Source organism: Myxine glutinosa, chromosome 12 (genome assembly GCF_964187855.1).
Source record: "Myxine glutinosa chromosome 12, kmMyxGlut1.1, whole genome shotgun sequence".
In the NCBI taxonomy this organism is placed as follows: Eukaryota; Metazoa; Chordata; class Myxini; order Myxiniformes; family Myxinidae; genus Myxine; species Myxine glutinosa.
Window position 1 is genome coordinate 14,165,398 of NC_136272.1, and position 27,951 is coordinate 14,193,348.

At 43.2% G+C, this 27,951-nt stretch overlaps 1 protein-coding gene across 3 annotated transcripts in view; it reads right to left on the reverse strand.

Moving 5' to 3' along the window:
* The window catches only part of LOC137417994 (uncharacterized), a 117,027-nt gene extending 92,764 nt beyond the window's left edge, over positions 1 to 24,263 (reverse strand). For 2 of the 3 annotated variants that reach the window (XM_078766487.1, XM_078766488.1), the window contains exons 1-3: positions 24,062 to 24,263; positions 23,806 to 23,860; positions 18,193 to 18,262 (exon numbers count right to left, since the gene is read on the reverse strand). In XM_078766487.1, coding sequence (XP_078622613.1) covers positions 18,193 to 18,262; positions 23,806 to 23,860 — 125 coding nt within the window. In that variant the 5' untranslated portion in view covers positions 24,062 to 24,263. The remainder of the gene's footprint in view (positions 1 to 18,192; positions 18,263 to 23,805; positions 23,861 to 24,061) is intronic. The other variant, XM_078766486.1, reaches the window with a different exon arrangement.
* Positions 24,264 to 27,951: the final 3,688 nt, after the last annotated feature.

Below are 27,951 nucleotides of genomic sequence, written 5' to 3' on the forward strand. Positions count from 1 at the left end.
CACGTAATTCAAAAAACCTCACCACCACGTCATTTAAAACACCTCACCACCACATAATTTAAAACACCTCACCACCACATAATTTGAAACACCTCACTCCCACCTAATTTAAACACCTCATCACCAAGTAATTTAAAACACGTCACCACCACGTAATTCAAAACACCTCACCACCACGTAATTCAAAAGCCCTCACGACCACGTAATTCAAAACACCTCACCACCACATAATTAAAAACACCTCATCCACATGTAATTCAAAACACATCACGTAATTCAAAACCCCTCACGACCACGTAATTCAAAACACCTCACCACCACATCATTAAAAACACCTCATCCACATGTAATTCAAAACACCTCATCACCACGTAATTCAAAACACCTCACCCCCACGTAATTTAAAACATCTCACCCCCACCTAATTCAAAACACCTCACCCCCACCTAATTCAAAACACCTCACCCCCACCTAATTCAAAACACCTCACCCCCACCTAATTCAAAACACCTCACCACCACGTTATTCAAAACCCCTCACGACCACGTAATTTAGAAGACCTCACCATCACATAATTAAAAACACCTCAATACCAAGTCATTCAAAACACCTCACCACCACCTAATTTAAAACACCTCACCACCAACTAATTCAAAACACCTCACCACCAACTAATTCAAAACACCTCACCACCACGTAATTCAAAACCCCTCACGACCACGTAATTCAAAAGACCTCACCACCACATAATTAAAAACACCTCAATACCAAGTCATTCAAAACACCTCACCACCACCTAATTTAAAACACCTCACCACCAACTAATTCAAAACACCTCACCACCACGTAATTCAAAACCTCTCACGACCACGTAATTCAAAAGACCTCACCACCACATAATTAAAAACACCTCAATACCAAGTCATTCAAAACACCTCACCACCACCACCTAATTTAAAACACCTCACCACCAACTAATTCAAAACACCTCACCACCACGTAATTAAACACACCTCACCACCAAGTAATTAAAAACACCTCACCAGTCACCACCACTTAATTCAAAACACCTCACCACCAAGTAATTAAAAACACCTCACCAGTCACCACCACGTAATTCAAAACACCTCACCACCACATAATTCAAAACACCTCACCACCACGTAATTCAAAACACCTCACCACCACATGATTCAAAACCACCACCACGTTATTAAAAACACTTCACAACCACGGAAACAAAAGTTTCAGGGAGTAGTTCAGTGACAACACAGATACTGCCCAGATATGTAGATATATAAATCGATGACCAAGTGTGCCTGAGTTGCTGTTTTGTCATGGTGGACACCAATCATAACAAACAATTATTTTGCATAAATGTTTTTGTCATATACGTGATATTACATTTCATAAACAATTGAAGTTGAATACTTAAGTTGAAAAAATACATCTTTTTCAATTTTTGTTTTTCAACAAAAGTTGTTTTTTCAAAAAATTTCAAAACAAAGACCCTTGAAGACACACACAGGAGAGATAGGTTCATACCCGAAGTTTCGTACGATTTTACAAAAGTTTGAGGTAGTAATTCAGTGACAAGACAAGACAAGTGACAAGACACTGCACAGATATATTTATAGATATGCTGTGTGTGTATATATATATATATATATATATATATATATATATATATATATATATATATATATATATATATACAGGGGGCTGCAAAAGTAGGTATACAGTAAGGATTATACCAGTATTACCAGTATTATAATAGTTTTGAGGGATTTTGAGGGAAATAGTTTTGAGGGACATTTGAGGGATTAATATGTTTATTATTGATATGTTTATTATTGATATGTTATTATTGATATGCTTGTATAATTAATCAATAAAATACGTTTTGTGCGCACGTTTTTTTTCTTCATAACTGTATACCTACTTTTGCAGCCCCCTGTATGTATGTATATATATATATATATATATATATATATATATATATATATATATATATATATATATATATATATTGTTACTGATCGCGGTTTAAGATGTTAGTTACCGAGCAGTTTGGTATTGCCGCGACCTAACAGGATCCCTGACTCACCCGATTCACCCAGGACTTTGGCCGGATGGCACCACAGCTAGTCAATAGGGAAAAGACAAAGGCGACACGGATGTGAAGAAGAAGAAGCAGAAGACAAAAAGGTTGGAAATACCACTAAATTTATTCCTACTATTTACATGCTCAAAGTAACCAAGGAGAAGGAAAGATAATAAAATAATATACAGAAGGATTAGAGACACAGTGCAATTATTAACTTATACAGCTTAATTAACCCAGGACAGAACAAACAAAAGACACTGACTCAAGCGGGGAATTGCAGTAATGGCAGGATGTGGATGGCTGGAGGGAGAGGGAGGTCCAAGGGGGTCCCGCAGCACAACCGGCGCGTTTAGCAGCCGCCGTTCAGGCCAGGCCCCACGCTGCTGTTTTGGCTGCTGTTTACGTCGCGTGCTTTGCCAGGCCTTGTCCCACTCGTCTGGTCCAAACCCTCAACTCTTTCTTGTTTCTCTCACTCCTCACCACCGACTCCTCACCGCAACCAACTGACCACCGACTCCTTACCACCGCAACCAACGCAACCACTGACCCTCCTCTGGCAACCGACTCAGACCAACTCCTTGTGACCAACTCAAAGTGCATCTCCGACCAACTCACTGTGACCACTTCCGTTTGCGCCTTTTATAGCGCCTCCAGCGATTACGCCGCCGGCGTTTTGGACACGCCCATCGGGGTGCTCACCTCGGCCCTGGTTGGTCGCGCGACCCTCGGGCTCCGCCCTGGATGACGACGGGCGGGCGCGCCCCTCCTCCCCTCTGACGAGGTGGAGACACGCCTTTCTTCTCCGACTCAAAGCACATGGTCAATGGCGGTTATTGGAGGGGAGGTGATTGGGAATCGAGGGCTCAGCAGTGACGAGAGGGGATGTAATATGGAAATGGAGGTTTTGGGGATGGGAAGGAAAGGGAGATTTTGGGGATGGGAAGGAAAGGGGATCTATTCTCTTTCACTGGTGCAATGGAGTATTTCAATTAATGGAAGACACAGCCTTACACTAATACACATAATAAGGATATAACTGTCAAAAAAGATATATCGTGTCCTGCATGTATGTTTTATGGACTAACTACGGGAACGCCCTTTGACCTTTATACAACCACAAACGGAGGGAGGAGGGGTGATATTTTACAACAACCTTTTACAACAACATTTTACCACAACAATAAATAAAAAAAAACATTCTCATATCCACAACAATATATATATATATATACAGACTTGGCATTTAATATGGAATATTTTTTTTGTGGGGGTGAACTTACTTTTCAAGATGACTTAGAACCAAAAGTTCATTGGAATTATGTTGAAATTATTCTAGATTTTGTTAATGTGACCTTTAAAAGAAACAAAAACCACATTTGACATTTCGAAACAAATACATTGACACTTGAAAGTGATGTAAACTGATATCGCACTCAATTCATGGACAGTACTGTGTTAAACTTCTGTACGTTTTCCAGAAGTAGCTCTTTATTTTGCACATTAGCCAATTTTTTTTTTACCAAAACTAAAGTTAAATTACGACTGGGATTACGGACAGTAAATATACAGTTCAGTACTTCGTGTAACCCCCACGAGCATTCAGGAGAGCACGTACACGTTGAGGCATGCTGTTCACGAGATTTGCCAAGGTTTGGACAGGAATCGCTTGCCATGCAGTGACAATAGCCTGCTGCAATTCACGCACAGAGGTCGGCTGCTGGTCCAAGTGGTCGATTTGACGCGTTAATTCTGCCCACAAGTTCTCTATCGGATTCATATCCGGGGACATGGCAGGCCACTCCATATGCTCTTCACCACGGTCAGCAAGAAAGTGTTGGATCATGCGAGCACGATGAGGCCGTGCATTGTCATCTTGGAAGACAAAGTTTCCTCGAAAGGCTGCACGAGCAAATGGAAGCAATGTTTCTTCCAGAATGGCCCTGTACTTGAACTGGTTCAGGTTTCCATTCAGAACAACCAGGTCAGTTTTGCCCCCTGCATGAAAAGCAGCCCAAACGGTCACCCCACCACCTCCAGCTTGGACCCTTGGCACTATACAATCTTTGTTGTAGGCTTCATGCACTTGTCTGTGCACTCGGACGCGGCCATCTTGACGATAGACCAGAAATCTAGACTCGTCACTGAAGATCACATGATTCCAGTGTCCTGGCTGCTATTGACGGTGCTCTCTGGCCCACTGCAATCGGCGCTGGCGGTGTTGTCTGGTCAGGCGTGGCTTTCTCAGTGGACGCCTGGCACGATAGCGTGCTTGAACCAGTCGTTGGTTGATTGGTTGACTAGCCTTCTGGATTCAGGCACATTTGTCAGTTGCTGCCACTCAGCCCTAAGCCGATTAGCTGACTTGGTATGGCCATTGCGTACTAACCGGTGCAGCTGGCGATCATCCCTCCTTGTGGTTCTGCGGGGACGTCCTGGCCTCGGTATTGGAGTAGGGACACCCCTCTGAGCATTTCGTTTCAGGATCTTTGACACCTGACCTTGAGTGATGCCATACTGCCGAGCAATAGCACGCTGTTTCATGCCGTAATTTCGTAAAGCCACCACTCCATGACAAACAGCATTGTCGAGTTGACGGACCATCTCCAGAGGAAGCGGCAATAACTTTTGGAGACGTGCAGCAGTTGTTTTCCACTAATACAGAACGCAACAACCCTTGTATACCTGACTGTGAAGCCAATCATCAAATGCACCTGTCCGTACATTTTGCCATGCCACCTGTGATATAATCCTGTTGTTGACTTCTTGCTGCAACAGACAATCAGTGACATGATTCTTTTAACAAATAAATCACCAAAGTGTAAAAGAAACTCACCAGATTGATATACTGAGTGAAGAAAGTAAACCCAAGTCAAGAAAAAAAATATATTCCATATTAAATGCCAAGTCTGTATATATATATATATATATATATATATATATATGTATATATATATATATATATATATATATAAAAGATAGATAAAATATGTTGACATAAATCGAATAGCGTGGATCGGGATGCTGTGCTTGCCTCACTATACATCGCTGCAGAGGCACAAGTTTGTTTGAACTTAGGATAATGACTATATGAGTTGTTGTGTCGTCATGATTTAAGCCAATGATAATGCAAACATTTCTTCTGCTCAAATTTATTTGTAATATCAGTGATGTTACATCTTTATAAGCAATTTAAGTTCAGGATAGTGATAACACTTCACTGTAAACAATACAACAACATGTCGCAGTTCTTGGAAGGTGAGGCAACTGCTTGATAGCGAAACGAATATTGTCAGGGTGGCCAACGCGTCATGATCCTACATACAGTTGACCATATGTGAAGACCGGTTGTTCTAGCCACAAGCACACCCTAGACAAACTCTGCCCCTGACTCTTGTTTATGGTCATGGCAAAGGCAATTCTCACTGGGAACTGACGTCGTTGCCAATGGAATGGGAAAATCCCATCTGTAGGTTGAAGAGTGATGCGAGGGATAAACACACTGCGACCTGCATTGTCACCATTAGCAATAATAGCCTTTAGGAGGCGGCCACAGATAACTTCTTTCACGATTAACCGTGTCCCATTTAATTGCAGAGTCCTGGCTTCGCGTTGAGGTTGCGGAGCAAGATTAACGGCATGCCATCCTTGAGTGAGAGTTGATGAGGTGGCATTCCGGCAATGTTAAGGGAATTGAGATATTCAGTTGGCAAACGTGTGGCATCGTCATCATCATCATCATTTACCGTCTTGTCTGCACTTTGACAAAGTGTTGGTGTTCCAGGAAATGTATCTGACATGACCTCGTTGATGGTATCCACCAATGTGTTATTTGGTGCTAATATTGCACGATCTGCCATCCACTTATTATCTGTGTGGTGTCGGTGAAAGTCAGGAAAGACCCAGTCAATGACTTCACTCATGGATCTACTTGATTGTTTCACGTGAGGTGCTGTCAATTTGCATGCACATTTCCTCTGGTATTTCAATGCATGCCTCATTGTTGTAGGGTAGCTGTCCGTTGCCAAGTTGTAGTAGCCAACGATCAAACTCCCTCGATTTTTTATAATGTCCAATGTCCATTCATAAGCACACGCATATTCTCGGTAAGGTGGAATATCTTGAAATGTTGCCACAACACAGAGAATATTTCAGAGAGGCATTGACAATCTGGGCACGTGATCCATGTTTAATAACAGGAAGCACCTGTCTAAAGTGTCCAGCAGAGAACTATTACTTTTCCCCCAAAAGGTATGTCTTGGTTGGTGATGTCTCGTAATGTACGGTGGTCAAGTGCCTCAAGTAGGTGCCTGTGACTCATTGGAGCCTCGTCCCATACAATAAGGTTTGCTCTACGAATTAGGTCAGCAAGAACACTTTGGTGAGATATCGATATTGATAATGTTGTTGAGTCAGTGACCATGATGGGGGCTTTGAACCTGGAATGAAATGTACGTCCACCCAGCAGAAGTGTAGCCGCAATACCACTTGAGGCAACAGCTAGAGAAACATTCATTTTGTCACTGTGCAGGGTGTGTGCAGCAGCTAGCAGAGTGTTCAGTGTATAGGTTTTACCTGTCCCACCTCTTGCATCCAGGAAGATAGCCAATGGTTCCTTTTTCTGTAAAGCAACTATAACAGTGTCATATACATATACCTCACGTTGAGAGGGTAGAAGTGCATTTGGGCCATGCAAGCGTTGGTTTACAATGTTTCTCAAAGTTTTAAAATCATAAGCAAGTTCAAGTTCCTCCTGAATAATCATTGGCAGTTGTGGTTGTGCAATATTTCCATTGATTGCTTGCACTGTTGCACGCAAATCATTTGTGACATTTGGCAGATGAAACTCAGAAAGTTGTCTGTCGTGGTGTTGAAGGCGATGCTCAACGTCCAGCGATACCATTGCACGCAGGAGTTGATGATCAGCTTGCTTATTGAGGAACCCGAGGAAGAAAGTCATCCCACCAGTGCATATGGTGATGGTCGAAGACCATAACTGGGTCAGCAGGGTTTCAAAAGAGTAGAGTAGGAGGGTCACAAAGAGCTCCCTGATTTGTGGGCACATTTGTATTGCTTCTGCAATCTGCATCTGTCAATGCAAAATGCCATTCTCCATCATTTTGAAGGAGACCAAGCGTCTCACACATGCACTTTGGAAAGTTTCATGGCACTGACCATTAATAGTCCTCTACTTCCTTCTACATTTATTTCCATCACTCTTCTCAACCAGTCACTTTCATCCTTCCTCAACACATGACCAAACCATCTCAACCTGTTTCTCTTCACAGCATCAATCACAGGCTCTATTCCCATCATCTTTCGCAATTCATCATTTGTCTTCCTCTCTCTCAACGATACTCTGCACATCCACCGAACCATTCCCATTTACACCCTTTCCAGCCTTCGTTGCTGCTCTACGTTCATTACCTATGTCTCGCTCCCATAAATCATAACACTTATCACACATGCAGCATACACCTTTCCCTTCAGCTTCAACGACACTACCCTCCTCATCAGCACGCCACTCAGTTCCCGAAACTTCTTCCATGCACATCTCACTCTAGCAACCGTTGCTGAGTCTGATCCACCTTCTACATTCAACATGTCTCCGAGGTAGCAAAATGTTTTCACTCCCCCTTCCTCTTCATTAACGGTATGGACCTCAAACATCCGGGGCCTTCGCTCAAACTTGACTGATCTCTCCATACAGGTTGCTTCTGACAAACCAGACGTGATCTGCTTAACAGAAACTTTCCTACCTCATGGTGTCTCTGATTCCTTGGTATCTATCCCAGGTTATTCGCACCTCCAGGAAGGTTAGACCTGAGCCATGTCCTGGAGGTGGGGTTGCTATCTTTATAAAAAAAACTCTTCCTCACTCGCCCTGCACTGCCCTCTCTCCACCTCACCCCCAGGAATACCTTTGGCTACGGCTTCCCCTTCGCTCCCACCTTTTGTTCATATGTGTGTTGTGCCGTCCACCAAACAGTGATGACTCCATATACATCTCGCTGTCTGATAATATGGACCAACTTCTATCTACCCATCCCAACTCTCTCTTCCTCATATGTGGTGATTTCAATTGTCACCATGCCAGTTGGCTGGGTGTGGGTACCTCTATCACAAGCCATGGCTCCTCAGCAAAGGACTTCTGCGACTCACTGGGACTCACGGTCTGGCACCACCCTCTGCTCACCAAACTCTCCTCCTTTGGTATCCATGGAAATCTCCACGCATGGCTGGCGGACTTCCTCTCTAGTCGTAGTCAACGTGTGGCCCTGAATGGGTTTATCTCATCTCCTCTTCCTGTTCAGGCTGGAGTTCCCCAAGGCAGTGTTCTGGGCCCTGTGCGTTTTCTGGTCTTCATCAATGATCTCTCTGACTCTCTTGGAAAATCCTCTCTATCTCTTTGCTGATGACTCTACTCTCTGCCACTCCATACCTATTCCTTCAGATAGGCAGGCAGCAGCCTCCTCACTCTCTGCAGACCTCGACAAAATCACAGACTGGGCAAACAAGTGGAACATTTCAATCCTGAAAAATCTCACACTATCACTATGTCTCTTCGAAAAGACCGTCCGGACAACCCTCCCATGTACTTTGTCAACAAACCTCTCCACGACGTTATGTCACTCAAGCTTTTGGGTCTCACTATCTGCCATGATCTTTCCTGGGAAAACCACATTTCAAATCTGGCCTCCAAAGCCAGCCGCCGACTGGGCATCCTCCGTCGTGCGAAGTCCTTCCTTGGCACACCTGAGCTCCTCACCACATACAAGGCTTTCATCTGCAGCTCAATGGAATACTACACTCCCCTCTGGGCTGGTGCTCCTGCCTCACACCTAGCTCGTCTTCACGCGGTTGAAACCAAAGCGTTCAGAATCATTGGAATCTCCCGCGATGAAGCTAACTCCAAGGGCCATTCACTCACTCACCGCCGGCAGGTTGGTGGTCTTTCCGTCTTCTACCGACTCCTCTCCGGCCTTGCCCTCCCAGCTGTCTCTGGGCTCTGTCCCCCAAATATTCCTGCAGGTCGCACAAGATCTGCCTGCAACCCTCTTATGGTTAAACTGCCAAAATCAAGACTCTGCTCACCTTCACTCCTTCATTCCTCTTTTCTCCTGCCTCTGGAACAAACTCCCTCACTCTCTTCAATCCCACTCCTCCCTCCAGGTCTTTAAAACAGCTGTTCACCACCATCTCTTATCTTCCCCCATCCAAAACCTTGATCTTTTCTACCCCTGCTAATTTCACCCCAAATCCACTTTTTTGAAATACCAACTTCTGTGCTGGAAGTCCTTGGTGTCCTTGTGTTTTATACTTCTCCCACCCCCCCCCCCTTCCCACGCCTCCTCCCCCCAAGCCCTCTCCCTCCCACACATCTCCCGATGTCCCTGCTCTCAAATGTTGTGTTTGTGTGCTTCCCCTTCTCTCCCCATCTTGTCTACTGCTCCCTCTTTTTATATATTTTGTTTGTTAGATTTGTTTGTGAAATAAATGTTAGCTCTTTCACAAGCCTCGATTCTGTAAACAAAAAAACAAACCCCCACCCCCCCCAAAAAAAACCCTCCTTTACGTTCTGAGCCAGCACCTCCATCACAGCTACAAATAGTAGTGACCTTAGTACCGACCCCTGATGCGCTCCCACCTTCACCTCAAACTCACCACTGTTCCCATCCTTCATCCTTACAGCTGTACGCGCTCTTTTGTACATTGCCATCACTACTCTGATCAACCATTCCTCCACTCCTAACTTCCTCAATGCCCGTGTCAATACTTCGTGTTGAACCCTATCGAATGCTTCCTCCAGATCAACAAACCCAAGAAACAGCTTCTTCCTCTTCTCCATGTACTTCTCCTGCAACTGCCTCACAATAAAAAGCGCGTCTGTCGTTCCTCTTCCTGGCATAAATCCAAAACTGCATTTCGTCGATCTGCACTTTCTTCCTTATCCTCCTCTCCAACACCCTTTCCAATACCTTCATTCCATGCTCCAATAACTTTATCGCTCGGTACGAGCCACACTCCAGAGGGTCACCTTTCCCCTTGTATAGAGGGACGAGGGTACTCAGTTCCCAATCCACTGGAATGCGGCCTTCTTTCACCACCAGATTACAGATCTCTGTCATTCTCTTCACACCCCAACTTCCTGCTGCCTTCAACACATCTCCCACAACTCCCGTCAGCCCTCCTGCTTTTCTACTCTTCATTGCTTTTATCGCTTCCTCAACTTCCTTCTCAGTTATCTTCTCTGCCGGTCCTAAAACTGGGTTACTCTCTATGTTGCCATGCCATTCATTCTCTGCATTCAACAGCATTTCCATACATCTCTTCCGTCTTCCTTTAATTCCATCTGGGTCCACAACGATTTGTCCCAAGCAACTCACCCCCATCACATCACACCTCTCTTTCGCTATCTGCTTTGCAATCCTGAATACCGCTCTCTGACCCTCTTCCGAATCCAAGCGTTCTCCGAACATTTTCCTGCATGCCTCCTGTGCCTTTGCTACCTCTTTCTTTGCAGCCTTCTTGGCTGCCTTATAGCCTTTGCTACCTCTTTCTTTGCAGCCTTCTTGACTGCCTTATAACTTTCATGCTCTGCTTTTTCTGCTCCCGTACCCTTCGCCTTCTGCCACTCCTTGAACTTCTTCCTCTTCTCGTCAATCCTCTTTCCAACTTCATCATCCCACCACCATGTTCCCAAGTGCCTCGGTGGTCCTTTTGTCCATCCACATACCTCACCACCGGCTCCCAACAGACTATCTTTCATTGACATCCAATCACTTTCAAGCTCAACCACATCAGCCTCTACCCTACTCAGCCTCTCTTTTAATGCCTCCCTTACTGGCACCTCTTTCAACCTCCACACCTTCATTCTCGGTTGGTACTTCACCCGCCGAGCTCTCCTCGCACCTTTCACCCTCATGTCGCAGACAACCAAGTGGTGCTGTGAAACAGCCTCCTCCCCCGGGATCACCTTTGTGTCCCGGAGGTGCCCCATATCTCGCCTACGCACCATCAGGTAGTCAACGGTTGTCGTCGATCCACCTGAGTGTTGTGGAAAACCAATCAGGTCCACACAACTTTAGTCCAACTTCTGGTTAAATTCCATTTAGATCATGACATCATCCTGTAATGCAGGAAATGCAATAAGCATAAGATATGGCATCACATGGGACCATTCATAACATTCAATGTAAGCAATGTAAGCAAGCTGAATATTCTATGCTGGCGTACCGTTAGCGAGTCTACCAGATGTAACGTGTCACAGGAGAAGTCTCGGAGCACCGTCCGCAGCAGCGGGTCTTATAGTCGCGCCCCTAGCGGTGTCAACCAGGGTCGGGTGACGAAGGGTGTAACGCCAAGTCGTCGGGCCCTGGTAGACTCGGTGAGGGGAGGGTCGGTAGACTTTCGGCGATGGGAGCGTCGGGAGAGTCCATAGTCTCATAGATGGGTTCGATCGGTTCGTCCGATCTAAATATCTCTAATTCTGGGAGATTTAATCTATCTCTAATTCTGGGGGATTTAATCGATCTCTAATTCTGGGGTATTTAATCTACCTCTAATTATGTGGGATTTAATCTTTCTCTAATTCTGGGGGATTTAATCTATCTGCAATTCTGGGGGATTTAATCTATCTCTAATTCTGGAGGATTTAATCTATCTCTAATTCTGGGGTAATTAATCTTTCTCTAATTGCAGGGGAATGAATCTATTTCTAATTCTGGGGGATTTAATCTATCTCTAATTCTGGGAGATTTAATCTATCTCTAATTCTGAGGGATTTAATCTATCTCTAATTCTGGGGGATTTAATCTATCTCTAATTCTGGGGAATTTAATCTATCTCTAATTCTGGGGGATTTAATCGATCTCTAATTCTGGGGGATTTAATCTTTCTCTAATTATGTGGGATTTAATCTTTCTCTAATTCTGGGGGATTTAATCTATCTCTAATTCTGGGGGATTTAATCTGTCTCTAATTCTGGGGGATTTAATCTATCTGTAATTCTGGGGGATTTAATCTATCTCTAGTTGCGGGGGAATGAATCTATCTCTAATTCTGGGGGATGTAATCTATCTCTAATTGTGGGGGAATTCATCTTTCTCTAATTCTAGGGGATTTAATCTGTCTCTAATTCTGAGGGAATTAATCTATCTCTAATTTTGGGGGAATTAATTCTGGGGGATTTAATCTATCTCTAATTCTGGGGGATTTAATCTGGGGGATTTAATTCTGGAGGATTTAATCTATCTCTAATTTTGGGGGATTTAATCTATCTCTAATTTTGGGGGATTTAATCCATCTCTAATTGTGGGGGAATGAATCTATCTCTAATTCGGGGGCATTTAATCTATGTCTAATTGTGGGGGAATTAATCTTTCACTAATTCTGGGGATTTAATCTGTCTCTAATTCTGGAGGATTTAATATTTCTCTAATTCTGGGGGATTTCGTCTCTCTAATTCTGGGGGATTTCATCTATCTCTACTTCTGGGGAATTTAATCTTTCTCTAATTCTGGGGGGATTGAATCTTTCTCTAATTCTGGGGGCTTTAGTCTTTCTCTAATTCTGGGGGATTTAATCTTTCTTTAATTCTGGGGGATTTAATATATCTATAATTGTGGGGGAATTAATTCTGGGGGATTTAATCTATCTCTAATTCTGGGGGATTTAATCTGGGGGATTTAATTCTGGGGGATTTAATATATCTCTAATTCTGGGAGATTTAATCTATCTCTAATTCTGGGGTAATTAATCTTTCTCTAATTATGTGGGATTTAATCTTTCTCTAATTCTGGGGGATTTAATCTAACTCTAATTCTGGGAGATTTAATCTATGTCTAATTCTGGGGGATTTAATCTGGGGGATTTAATTCTGGGGGATTTAATCTATCTCTAATTCTGGGGGATTTAATCTTTCTCTAATTCTGGGTGATTTAATCTATCTCTCCTTCTGGGGAATTTAATCTTTCTCTAATTCTGGGGGGATTGAATCTTTCTCTAATTCTGGGGGATTTAGTCTTTCTCTAATTCTGGGGTATTTAATCTTTCTTTAATTCTGGGGGATTTAATCTATCTCTAATTGTGGGGGAATTAATTCTGGGGGATTTATTCTGGGGCACTTAATCTATCTCTAATTCTGGGGGATTTAATCTGGGGGATTTAATTCTGGGGGATTTAATCTATCTCTAATTCTGGGAGATTTAATCTATCTCTAATTCTGGGGTAATTAATCTTTCTCTAATTCTGGGGTAATTCATCTTTCTCTAATTATGAGGGATTTAATCTATCTCTAATTCTGGGAGATTTAATCTTTCTCTAATTATGTGGGATTTAATCTATCTCTAATTCTGGGAGATTTAATCTATCTCTAATTCTGGGGAAATTCATCTTTCTCCAATTATGTGGGATTTAATCTATCTCTAATTCTGGGGTAATTAATCTATCTCTAATTCTGGGGTAATTCATCTTTCTCTAATTATGTGGGATTTAATCTCTCTAATTCTGGGGGATTTAATCTATCTCTAATTCTGGGGGATTTCATCTATCTCTAATTCTGGGGTAATTCATCTTTCTCTAATTATGTGGGATTTAATCTTTCTCTAATTCTGGGGGATTTAATCTATCTCTAATTCTGGGAGATTTAATCTATCTCTAATTCTGGGGGATTTAATCGATCTCTAATTCTGGGGGATTTAATCTATCTCTAATTACAGGGGAATGAATCAATTTCTAATTCTGGGCGATTTAATCTATCTCTAATTCTGGGAGATTAAATCTATCTCTAATTCTGGGGGATTTAATCTATCTCTAATTCTGGGGGATTTAATCTATCTCTAATTCTGGGGTAATTAATCTTTCTCTAATTATGTGGGATTTAATCTTTCTCTAATTCTGGGGATTTAATCTATCTCTAATTCTGGGGGATTTAATCTATCTCTAATTCTGGGGGATTTAATCTATCTCTAATTCTGGGGGATTTAATCTATCTCTAATTCTGGGGTAATTAATCTTTCTCTAATTATGTGGGATTTAATCTTTCTCTAATTCTGGGGGATTTAATCTATCTCTAATTCTGGGAGATTTAATCTGTCTCTAATTCTGGGGGATTTAATCTATCTGTAATTCTGGGGGATTTAATCTATCTCTAGTTGCGGGGGAATGAATCTATCTCTAATTCTGGGGGATTTAATCTATCTCTAATTGTGGGGGAATTCATCTATCTGTAATTCTAGGGGATTTAATCTATCTCTACTTCTGGGGAATTTAATCTTTCTCTAATTCTGGGGGGATTGAATCTTTCTCTAATTCTGGGGGCTTTAGTCTTTCTCTAATTCTGGGGGATTTAATCTTTCTTTAATTCTTGGGGGATTTAATTCTGGGGGATTTAATCTATCTCTAATTCTGGGGGATTTAATCTGGGGGATTTAATTCTGGGGGATTTAATATATCTCTAATTCTGGGAGATTTAATCTATCTCTAATTCTGGGGTAATTAATCTTTCTCTAATTATGTGGGATTTAATCTTTCTCTAATTCTGGGGGATTTAATCTAACTCTAATTCTGGGAGATTTAATCTATGTCTAATTCTGGGGGATTTAATCTGGGGGATTTAATTCTGGGGGATTTAATCTATCTCTAATTCTGGGGGATTTAATCTTTCTCTAATTCTGGGTGATTTAATCTATCTCTCCTTCTGGGGAATTTAATCTTTCTCTAATTCTGGGGGGATTGAATCTTTCTCTAATTCTGGGGGATTTAGTCTTTCTCTAATTCTGGGGTATTTAATCTTTCTTTAATTCTGGGGGATTTAATCTATCTCTAATTGTGGGGGAATTAATTCTGGGGGATTTATTCTGGGGCACTTAATCTATCTCTAATTCTGGGGGATTTAATCTGGGGGATTTAATTCTGGGGGATTTAATCTATCTCTAATTCTGGGAGATTTAATCTATCTCTAATTCTGGGGTAATTAATCTTTCTCTAATTCTGGGGTAATTCATCTTTCTCTAATTATGAGGGATTTAATCTATCTCTAATTCTGGGAGATTTAATCTTTCTCTAATTATGTGGGATTTAATCTATCTCTAATTCTGGGAGATTTAATCTATCTCTAATTCTGGGGAAATTCATCTTTCTCCAATTATGTGGGATTTAATCTATCTCTAATTCTGGGGTAATTAATCTATCTCTAATTCTGGGGTAATTCATCTTTCTCTAATTATGTGGGATTTAATCTCTCTAATTCTGGGGGATTTAATCTATCTCTAATTCTGGGGGATTTCATCTATCTCTAATTCTGGGGTAATTCATCTTTCTCTAATTATGTGGGATTTAATCTTTCTCTAATTCTGGGGGATTTAATCTATCTCTAATTCTGGGAGATTTAATCTATCTCTAATTCTGGGGGATTTAATCGATCTCTAATTCTGGGGGATTTAATCTATCTCTAATTACAGGGGAATGAATCAATTTCTAATTCTGGGGGATTTAATCTATCTCTAATTCTGGGAGATTAAATCTATCTCTAATTCTGGGGGATTTAATCTATCTCTAATTCTGGGGGATTTAATCTATCTCTAATTCTGGGGTAATTAATCTTTCTCTAATTATGTGGGATTTAATCTTTCTCTAATTCTGGGGGATTTAATCTATCTCTAATTCTGGGGGATTTAATCTATCTCTAATTCTGGGGGATTTAATCTATCTCTAATTCTGGGGGATTTAATCTATCTCTAATTATGGGGGATTTAATCTATCTCTAATTGTGGGGGAATTAATCCATCTCTAATTATGGGGGATTTAATCTATCTCCAATTCTGGGGTACAGTAATTAATCTTTCTCCAATTATGTGGGATTTAATCTATCTCTAATTCTGGGGTAATGAATCTATCTCTAATTCTGGGGTAATTAATCTATCTCTAATTCTGGGGTAATTAATCTATCTCTAATTCTGGGGTAATGAATCTCTCTCTATTTCTGAGCGAATTGATCAATCTGTATTTCTGAGAAAATTAATCGATCTTTAATTCCGAAGGAATTAATCAATCCGTATTTCTGAATGAATTATCTTTTTTTTGTTGGTTTATTGAGACAATGATCACATAAGCCGGAGTTATGCTTCTACGAAGATGCACGTAAGCGTCTCTGCATAGCTATGCAGAGAAGGGGTTTATGGGTAACCGTAGCCCGCATAGGCTCGCCGAGGGGTCGATGCGCACCCCTCCAAAATCTCAACAATGCGTCGCACGTAGCTGTGGTCATGTGCGTCAAACAAACGCTGATTGGTTGAGCAGGGAAGTATATCTGGTAGCATTGAGGGTTGGGCCCAGACCCAAATCCGGAACTAAAACAAAGAACCAAAACATTCAAACAGAATGTTTACACTTTTACTGGAGGTGGAAACGGGTTTCCATTTCTGGGTGCTTCTCCATTTTCTGTACATTCTTTAGTTTTAGTAAATGTGACACTGCCCCGTACTGCACGCGTTAACGTTACATGCAAGTAAGTTGGCAAACACCCATGCGGACGTCTGCGGGCGACACCCGTGCATGTTTGCAGAAGCATAAATCAGCCTTTACACCTAACATACCTTGCCAGAGTGTGTGGGTAATGCATGTAGATCGTTGCTTTTCATTTGGTCTTTATCAACAAGTCCTACAAAGGAATTAAACATGAACGATCAATTAATATTGGAACATTCAATCAGCCTTTTTCCTTTTTTGAGCTCGAGCAAACGTTACAACGAGCTCAAAGTTTTGTTTGAAGACCAGCAGCTCCCTGAATGGTGCAACAAGACAGGTGTGTACAACAGTCACTGGCACAAAGGATGATTCTTATTGTCAGAAGGTCAAGAAAGAGGGACTCCTTAATGTAATAATAATGAATGCAAATTAAAATGTAGCTAGCAAATTGTGAAAGAAACGGATTTAAGTTTGTTTTTACAAAGGACGTTGCCATGAGATAATCACAAACAAGGGAATTTGAATGGAGAAATCACTTGATAACATATTGCTTGTGCTATGTTGCTATGAAAAAAAGGAGGTGTTAGTGCATGAGTGGTGTGTGACGACATGGTGTGTATATTACATCACTTTGCAGGAATATGAAAAAAACAAACTCAAAAAAGGATGTTTTAGTGCATGAGTGGTGTGCGACGACATGGTGTATATATTACATCACCTTGAGAGAATACTAAAAAAAAAACTCAAAAACGAAGTGTTAGTGCATGAATGGTGTGCGACAACATGGTGTATATATTACATCACCTTGCGGGAATACCAAAAAAAAAAATCTCAAAAAAGAAAGTGTTAGTGCATGAGTGGTGTGGTGTGCAGTGACACTGTGTGTGCATTACATCACCTTGCGGAAATACTTTTAAAAAACAAGAGAAAAATGACCACAGTGTGATCACCAGCTGCGACGTGTAGAATCATGAGGATATCCGTTGCAATATGCGCTACCAAATTCGACCAGTCATTAAATTATACGCATGCACCAGCGTCTTTTTGTCTTTCAGTTCTGGTCTTGTCCTTTGTTTTGCGACGCATCATGCTTCATCAACTGATTACATATAATGTATGGACGTGAATGTTATTTCTGTTAATGTTAATCTTAATTCATTAATGTTATTTATTAATGTTAATTCTGGGTGGCAGAGGGATAATTTGAAACGGGCTTGGTCGGTAGGGGAAGTCCGAGTGTATGCGCATGCGCTTTTCAAAAAGGCACCCCAACAACAAGAACAACAACGCGGTCCTCTCATAGAGATGCTCGTCGCAGCTAAAAACTCAAAAAAGGAAGTGTTAGGACAGGAGTGGTGTGCGACGACATGTTGTGTATATTACATCGCCTTGTGGGAATACTTCCGCTCTAGCAGGGAACATGGCCTTAAAATGCATGTTGTTGTTGTTGTGTTGTGGGAATACTTGAAGAAAAAAAATTCTAGCGTGTACATAATCATTAGCTCATAGAAGAGAAGCATCACGACAAACGTCTTTTATAAGTTCCGAAATATATTACAACAAATTATCATGTAGAGCTGTAGGAATTGAACGTGAAAGATTAAAAAGGGTCTCCTTACTCCTGTTCGGTATCATCTCCATCGCTCCATATGGAGGAGCCAGGATTCCTGCCAAGTATTGTCGATATTTCTGCAAACATGATGCAAGAACACAAATGAATGTGGTTTCTTAAGCAGACAAAGTGCTATACGATTCCAATGTAATGATTTGTTTTGAAGTATTCTTTCTTCTACATTATGTAGTCCATATAAATAGGGCTACGGAGTGTGGGATCTGCCTTAAGTGGACCCATAAATGGGAAGGAGTCAGATATTGATGAGCTGGCAGGGCATGACCAAGGTGGGATCAAAGGACAGGAAGTTTGTTTTACAAGTGGAAATACCAACTGGTTTTCTACAAAGCCCTGTGAAAGTTTGGTGTCTCCATCTGCAATTATTGCCATAGACCTGTTGGGTGGCCTGCTTGCCAGTCCTGCCTTTTCCCATTGGGTAGTTTGGACCAAAAAGTGGATGCACGTCTAACCCAGGTTTCCACCAAAAGGTAGATGTACGTTTAACCCAGGTTTATACCAAAAGGTGGATGCACGTTTAACCCAGGATTATACCAAAAGGTGGATGCACGTTTCACCCAGGATTATACCAACAGGTGGATGCACATTTAAACCAGTATTATACCAAAAGGTGGATGCACGTTTAATCCAGGATTATACCAAAAGGTGGATGCACATTTAAACCAGGATTATACCAAAAGGTGGATGCACGTTTAACCCAGGTTTCCACCAAAAGGTAGATGCACGTCTAACCCAGGTTTCCACCAAAAGGTAGATGCACGTCTAACCCAGGTTTCCACCATAAGGTGGATGCACGTTTAAACCCAGGTTTATACCAAAAGGTGGATGCACATTTAACCCAGGTTTCCACCATAAGGTGGATGCACGTTTAAACCCAGGTTTATACCAAAAGGTGGATGCAAATTTAACCCAGGATTATACCAAAAGGTGGATGCACATTTAACCCAGATTTGGACAAAAATGTGGATGCACGTCTAACCCAGGTTTCCACCAAAAGGTGGATGCACGTTTAACCCAGGCTTATACCAAAAGATGGATGCACATTTAACCCAGGTTTCCACCAAAAGGTGGAAGCACATTTACCGCAGGATTATACCAAAAGGTGGATGCACATTTAACCCAGGATTACACCAAAAGGTGGATGCACATTTAACCCAGGATTATACCAAAAGGTGGATGCACATTTAACCCAGGATTATACCAAAAGGTGGATGCACATTTAACCCAGGATTATACCAAAAGGTGGATGCACGTTTAACCCAGGATTATACCAAAAGGTGGATGCACGTTTAACCCAGGATTATACCAAAAGGTGGATGAACATTTAACCCAGGATTATACCAAAAGGTGGATGCACATTTAACCCAGGATTATACCAAAAGGTGGATGCACATTTAACCCAGGTTTCCACCAAAAGGAGGATGCGCATTTAACCCAGGATTATACCATAAGGTGGATGCACATTTAACCCAGGATTATACCAAAAGGTGGATGCACATTTAACCCAGGATTATACCAAAACGTGGATGCACATTTAACCCAGGTTTCCACAAAAAGGAGGATGCGCATTTAACCCAGGATTATACCAAAAGGTGGATGCACGTTTAACCCAGGATTATACCAAAAAGTGGATGCACATTTACCCCCAGGATTATACCAAAAGGTGGATGCACATTTAACCCAGATTTGGACAAAAATGTGGATGCACGTCTAACCCAGGTTTCCACCAAAAGGTGGATGCACGTTTAACCCAGGCTTATACCAAAAGATGGATGCACATTTAACCCAGGTTTCCACCAAAAGGTGGAAGCACATTTACCGCAGGATTATACCAAAAGGTGGATGCACATTTAACCCAGGATTACACCAAAAGGTGGATGCACATTTAACCCAGGATTATACCAAAAGGTGGATGCACATTTAACCCAGGATTATACCAAAAGGTGGATGCACATTTAACCCAGGATTATACCAAAAGGTGGATGCACGTTTAACCCAGGATTATACCAAAAGGTGGATGCACGTTTAACCCAGGATTATACCAAAAGGTGGATGAACATTTAACCCAGGATTATACCAAAAGGTGGATGCACATTTAACCAAGGTTTCCAACAAAAGGAGGATGCGCATTTAACCCAGGATTATACCAAAAGGTGGATGCACATTTAACCCAGGATTACACCAAAAGGTGGATGCACATTTAACCCAGGATTATACCAAAAGGTGGATGCACATTTAACCCAGGATTATACCAAAAGGTGGATGCACATTTAACCCAGGATTATACCAAAAGGTGGATGCACGTTTAACCCAGGATTATACCAAAAGGTGGATGCACGTTTAACCCAGGATTATACCAAAAGGTGGATGAACATTTAACCCAGGATTATACCAAAAGGTGGATGCACATTTAACCCAGGTTTCCACCAAAAGGAGGATGCGCATTTAACCCAGGATTATACCATAAGGTGGATGCACATTTAACCCAGGATTATACCAAAAGGTGGATGCACATTTAACCCAGGATTATACCAAAACGTGGATGCACATTTAACCCAGGTTTCCACAAAAAGGAGGATGCGCATTTAACCCAGGATTATACCAAAAGGTGGATGCACGTTTAACCCAGGATTATACCAAAAAGTGGATGCACATTTACCCCAGGATTATACCAAAAGGTGGATGCACATTTAACCCAGGATTATACCAAAAGGTGGATGCACATTTAACCCAGGATTATACCAAAAGGTGGATGCACATTTAACCCAGGATTATACCAAAAGGTGGATGCACATTTAACCCAGGATTATACCAAAAGGTGGATGCACATTTAACCCAGGATTATACCAAAAGGTGGATGCACGTTTAACCCAGGATTATACCAAAAGGTGGATGCACATTTAACCCAGGATTATACCAAAAGGTGGATGCACATTTAACCCAGGATTATACCAAAATGTGGATGCACATTTACCCCCAGGATTATACCAAAAGGTGGATGCACATTTACCCCAGGATTATACCAATAGGTGGATGCACATTTAACCCAGGATTATACCAAAATGTGGATGCACATTTAACCCAGGTTTGGACCAAAATGTGGATGCACATTTAACCCAGGATTATACCAAAAGATGGATGCACATTTACCCCAGGATTATACCAAAAGGTGGATGCACATTTAACCCAGGATTATACCAAAAGGTGGATGCACATTTAACCCAGGATTATACCAAAAGGTGGATGCACATTTAACCCAGGATTATACCAAAAGGTGGATGCACATTTAACCCAGGATTTTACCAAAAGGTAGATGCACATTTAACCCAGGATTATACCAAAAGGTGGATGAACATTTATCCCAGGATTATACCAAAAGATGGATGCACATTTAACCCAGGATGATACAATAAGGTGGATGCACATTTAACCAAGGTTTCCACCAAAAGGAGGATGCGCATTTAACCCAGGATTATACCAAAAGGAGGATGCACATTTAACCCAGGATTATACCATAAGGTGGATGCACATTTAACCCAGGATTATACCAAAAGGTGGATGCACATTTAACCCAGGATTATACCAAAATGTGGATGCACATTTAACCCAGGTTTGGACCAAAATGTGGATGCACATTTAACCCAGGATTATACCAAAAGATGGATGCACATTTACCCCAGGATTATACCAAAAGGTGGATGCACATTTAACCCAGGATTATACCAAAAGGAGGATGCGCATTTAAACCAGGATTATACCAAAAGGTGGATGCACATTTACCCCAGGATTATACCAAAAGGTGGATGCACATTTACCCCAGGATTATACCAATAGGTGGATGCACATTTATCCCAGGATTATACCAAAATGTGGATACACATTTAACCCAGGATTATACCAAAAGATGGATGCACATTTACCCCAGGATTATACCAAAAGGTGGTGCACATTTAACCCAGGATTATACCAAAATGTGGATACACATTTAACCCAGGATTATACCAAAAGATGGATGCACATTTAACCCAGGATTATACCAAAAGATGGATGCACATTTACCCCAGGATTATACCAAAAGGTGGATGCACATTTAACCCAGGATTATACCAAAAGGTGGATGCACGTTTAACCCAGGATTATACCAAAAGGTGGATGCACATTTACCCCAGGATTATACCAAAAGGTGGATGCACATTTAACCCAGGATTATACCAAAAGACCACTCCATATTCTACCAATCCAACTGCTCTCTCCCTCCCACTCCATATTCTACCAATCCCACTGCTCTCTCCCTTCCACTCCATACTTCACTCGACCAATCCCACTGCTCTCTCCCTCCCACTCCATATTCTACCAATCCCACTGCTCTCTCCCTCCCACTCCATATTCTACCAATCCCACTGCTCTCTCCCTCCCACTCCATATTCTACCAATCCCACTGCTCTCTCCCTCCCACTCCATATTCTACCAATCCCACTGCTCTCTCCCTCCCACTCCATATTCTACCAATCCCACTGCTCTCTCCCTCCCACTCCATATTCTACCAATCCCACTGCTCTCTCCCTCCCACTCCATACTTCACTCGACCAATCCCACTGCTCTCTCCCTCCCACTCCATATTCTACCAATCCAACTGCTCTCTCTCCCTCCCACTCCATATTCTACCAATCCCACTGCTCTCTCCCTTCCACTCCATATTTCACTCGACCAATCCCACTGCTCTCTCCCTCCCACTCCATATTCGACCAATCCCACTGCTCTCTCCCTTCCACTCCATACTTCACTCGACCAATCCCACTGCTCTCTCCCTCCCACTCCATATTCTACCAATCCCACTGCTCTCTCCCTTCCACTCCATACTTTACTCGACCAATCCCACTGCTCTCTCCCTCCCACTCCATATTCGATCAATCCCACTGCTCTCTCCCTTCCACTCCATACATCACTCGACCAATCCCACTGCTCTCTCCCTCCCACTCCATATTCGACCAATCCCACTGCTCTCTCCATTCCACTCCACACTCGACCAATCCCACTGCTCTCTCCCTCCCGCTCCATATTCGACCAATCCCACTGCTCTCTCCCTCCCGCTCCATATTCGACCAATCCCACTGCTCTCTCCCTCCCACTCCATATTCTACCAATCCCACTGCTCTCTCCCTTCCACTCCATACTTCACTCGACCAATCCCACTGCTCTCTCCCTCCCACTCCATATTCTACCAATCCCACTGCTCTCTCCCTCCCACTCCATATTCTACCAATCCCACTGCTCTCTCCCTCCCACTCCATACAGAGAGACTGAGCTGTCGCCCGCAGACAGGGAGACTGAGCGGGACAGGGAGACTGAGCGGGACAGGGAGACTGAGCGGGACAGGGAGACTGAGCGGGACAGAGAGACTGAGCGGGACAGGGAGACTGAGCGGGACAGGGAGACTGAGCGGGACAGGGAGACGGAGCGGGACAGGGAGCCGGAGCGGGACAGGGAGACGGAGCGGGACAGGGAGACGGGGCGGCACAGGGAGACGGAGCTTTTTCACGTGTACTTACTTGTACACGGGTACTTACTTTTTCACGTGACTAATTTTGGGAATGCTCCTCACCGTGAATGGAACATCCATCTTTGGGAATGCTCCTCACCATGAATTGAACATCCATCTTTGGGAATGCTCCTGACGGTGAATGGAACATCCATCTTTGGGAATAAACCAATAAACCAACAAAGCTCGGTCAGGGACTGTCGCCCGCACCTTTGGAGGCAGGATATAGTGCATTATTAATTTATGATATATAATGACACTCGATTTTGGTGCACTGTTCGTGCCTTCAACCCGTATGACAGCCGCACATGACACTTACAGTTTCAGTGTGCCCGAGGACTACGACTGACGACTGACGTGACGAGTGACGAGTGACTAGCCGAAGGGTGGTTCTTCTTCTTCTTCTTCCTCTTGGGGTCAACTTCCTGGATCTGGAACGGGAAGTGATATTTTTTTCTTTTATTCTTTCCTTTACCCTGTGGATGGTCCATCGATTTTATATATAATTATAAACCGAAGGGTTTTATATATATATATATATATATATATATATATATATATATATATATATATAAGTCCTTAAGGGTCAACGAGATTATTTAAATATCCTTCAAAAAAACAACAACATTTCATTTTATGGCCGTTGAATGTGACGTCACGACAAGGAACGGTGGACGATTTCAAATGCATAAATTCGCTTTTCAGTGATTAATTATTGATTAATTGGTTTGGATTCAAAAGGGTGGAGGCCCGGGTGCCCGGGGCGTCCGCCCGGACGTCTTTAGCGTGAGGCTCATTTTCCGCGGCGCAACACCTGCGGGGGCCCAGGGTCGAGGATTCGAACCTTTGCCGTTTACAGCTCTCGAGTACGCATCGTTGATACGTCATCGTGGCCCGCCTTAGCCCGGTGCACCACGACGCCTCCACCGATTGGAGTTCACTTGGAACATGCATTTAACCCCCATGTGATTGATCTAGTTAGGCAGCTTAGCAATAATTTCTGGGGGAACGACTTTACAAAACTACCATTTTTATTTTCGTGCTTATGGACCAAACTTTTACAAATAACACTGCATGTGATAGTCAGGTGGCTTAGCAACAATTTTTAGGCGTAATGTTACAAGCCGGACAAAAGTCCCAAATTTGGTATGGAGCTTCGTTTGGACCTATCAATTGATTTTAGCCGAGGAGCCATCCTGACCGTTTCAGATTTTCCAAGATGTTGGCCAAAATTCAAAATGCCACCAGCAAAACTGAAATATCATATATCTCTGGCTGTAGAAGTCACAGATAGACAAATGAGGTATCAAATCAGGGGTTTTTGAGGTCAGTGAAACTGATTCAGGGAAAGGTACATTTCATATGTCACTTATTTTCGAGATGACGTCCAAAATCCAATATGGCCACCAAGGAAAATCATACTATAATGCAAGGACTTGAAAAGTTTGTTCGCCTAAGGCTCAGGCATCGAAGGATGGATTAACTTGACACTTTGCACACCTATAGATATCGTTTTAGTGGGGCGGCTTAGCCCAAATATTCAAAAGAATTGTGCATTTTGTGATACAAGCACCAAATTTGGCACACTAGTAGACTATCATATTATGAAAAGATCTGGATATTGGGCCATCTCAGATTCAGAGATTTGATTTTTGCAAGATTTGCAGATTTTGCAAGCTGAGATTGCAACGCCAGGGACGGCCGACTCCTTCCTACGAGCTGCCCACGTCACCCGCACAAGAAGAGCTCATCAAATCACTGCAGCGGCACTGCACATCCTGCAACACCGTGCGTATGAACGCCACTGTATGACATATGCTGATGATGCAGAAGACCTGCCTGAGTTCGAAGACTGGTGTCACCAGAGAGGAGAAGACATTCCCAACTTTCAGTACTGGGCAACTGTGCTGGAACTAGAGATGTTGGTACTGGTCTACGTGCGTTCTCTGCGGCAGGCTTCATTCACGACGTACCTTGATGCCCTGACGGAACTGGTCCCATGGTTCCATGCCTTAGACCACACACACTATGCCAGGTGTGTCCCTGTTCACCTGAGGGACACGGTTGCACTCCCAATGAAGCACCCAGATGTAGCCAGAGAATTCAGGGCTGGCAACTTCACTGTACAGAAGACGAAGAAGGTGTTCTCTTCGATCCCAATCGAATCGAAATCTTGCAAAAATCAAATCTCTGAATCTGAGATGGCCCAATATCCAGATCTTTTCATAATATTGTTACAGACGCGGTTGTGGATGTTGGTCTACCGAGCGGTTTGGTATGACCGCGCCTGCACGTTTACCCGATTATACTCGAACGTTGACTAAGTCGCGCTATGCTAAATCAATGATGGAAAAGGACACAACGGCTGGGATTAAAATGACACGACACCAAGGGTTCAGTTCTCAAGACCTCCGGAGGAGGTTATAATATTGCGGAAGGTCAGATTACAGGAATGAGAGGGACAGCATAGAAAGACAGGCACTTAGACACACTCTTATATTAGCCCCGACAGACGACAGATAAACGGGACAAAACTGACTCACACGGGGATTGATGGCAAGGAAAGCGGGTAGTCGATGGCTCAAGGTGCACTCTTGGCTCAAGGACAGAATCGACCCGCTCCGGTCCAGAGATGCGGGAGGCCTCACTCAGCGCTCGAAGGTCGTGACTTGTCTTCTTCAGTCGGGGGCGCATCTCACGTCACGTCCGGTAAGTGGCTGCGTATATCCGGCGGGGAGTGACACGCCCTCGGCTCGTTAGCTCCGCCCCAGATGGAATCGGCCCGTTGCTTCTCATTGGGTGCGTGCGGGGGGGTTACCGGCTCTGCCCTTGACGAGGGGCTGACAGGGAGCCCCTTCGTGGTAACCCCGTCGGAGCGCATGGTCATGGCGGCTAACCGAGCCGGTGTGAGGACGCACACTCCCCCGCGCCGCGCCGCCCCCATCTCCTCTGTTGTTGTAGTTGTAGTTGTTGTTGTAGTTGTTGTTGTTGTTGTTGTAGTTGTTGTTGTTGTTGTTGTTGTAGTTGTTGTAGTTGTTGTTGTTGTTGTTTCATGGGGAAGATGGGAGGAGGTAAGGGGAGGTCCTAAACTCACTACTGGTGCCATACGATCACATTCTGGTGCAACGAAGAGTCAGAATTAATGGAAACGAGTCCTTAACTGACATAGACTAAGAATAACTAGCAAGATGTCCCATAGTTGTCTACGTGAGATGCGGTGAACCTGGGCACGACATTTAATGGGGGAAAAAGGGGAAGGTCGGTTCTACAGAGTGTTATTTACAGGCAATGGGACTAGGGAATGGGGGATTGGGGATAGTTGGGGAGTATTGGGGAAATAGGGGAGTATTTACAAGCGGATATTGAGGCCAAGTCCCATATCCGCAACATTGCACCCTTCTCTACCCTCGGGGCGTCCCGACCCGATAAATTTTTACCTATTTTAGTGTGGCACTCAGATGTAGTTCCCTCTACTATTAACTCTACCCTGAGTGCGACAGTTTTACAGATATTCACAAATGAGTAAATATGTCCCCCTGCGACGTTGCACCCTTCTCCTCACAGAAACACACCCACAGGATAACCGAATCCGGAAAGAATTCGCAAACTAAACATACAGCCGGTAGGGAGCATTATTTACACAAGACTACGCTGATATTTACACTACGATCCAGGACCTGTTTTTGGAGGAACACATGCAGATGTTATGCATAGAGAGAGCACGCATGCCAGCATCGATACACCAACCCACGAGTGCTCTGTGGCCTTATGGCCTTTAATAATGTGCAGAGCACCCCTTCCAAGCATCAAAAGCACCACCCCATAACACAGTCAGCACCATCCGGTGCACCAATAAAGTGTTTATAAATCACCGGTGGTGTCGCAGCCGGCCGATGTTCTGCCGCTGGTCTTGCCTTCGTGTGGTGCACTTGGTGTTCTTGCCTCTTTCAAAAAAATAAAGAAAGGTGCCAACCGCGTCCATTTCTGTATTGTGGCCGTCAGGGGGCCAACTATAAGTGGTTCACCTTGTATGGCATAGGTGCCACGTTGACCCATAGGTCCATCCACGGGTGGTGCTTGGCCGCAAAAGAACTGCGGTCCATTGTGGGTGGCCACCAACATTGCGGTCCATATGGTGTATCGATCCAGGCAGCAAGCAGCGAAAGTGCAGGCCCACAACTGCGTAGCCAGCACCTCTCTCTCCTCTCT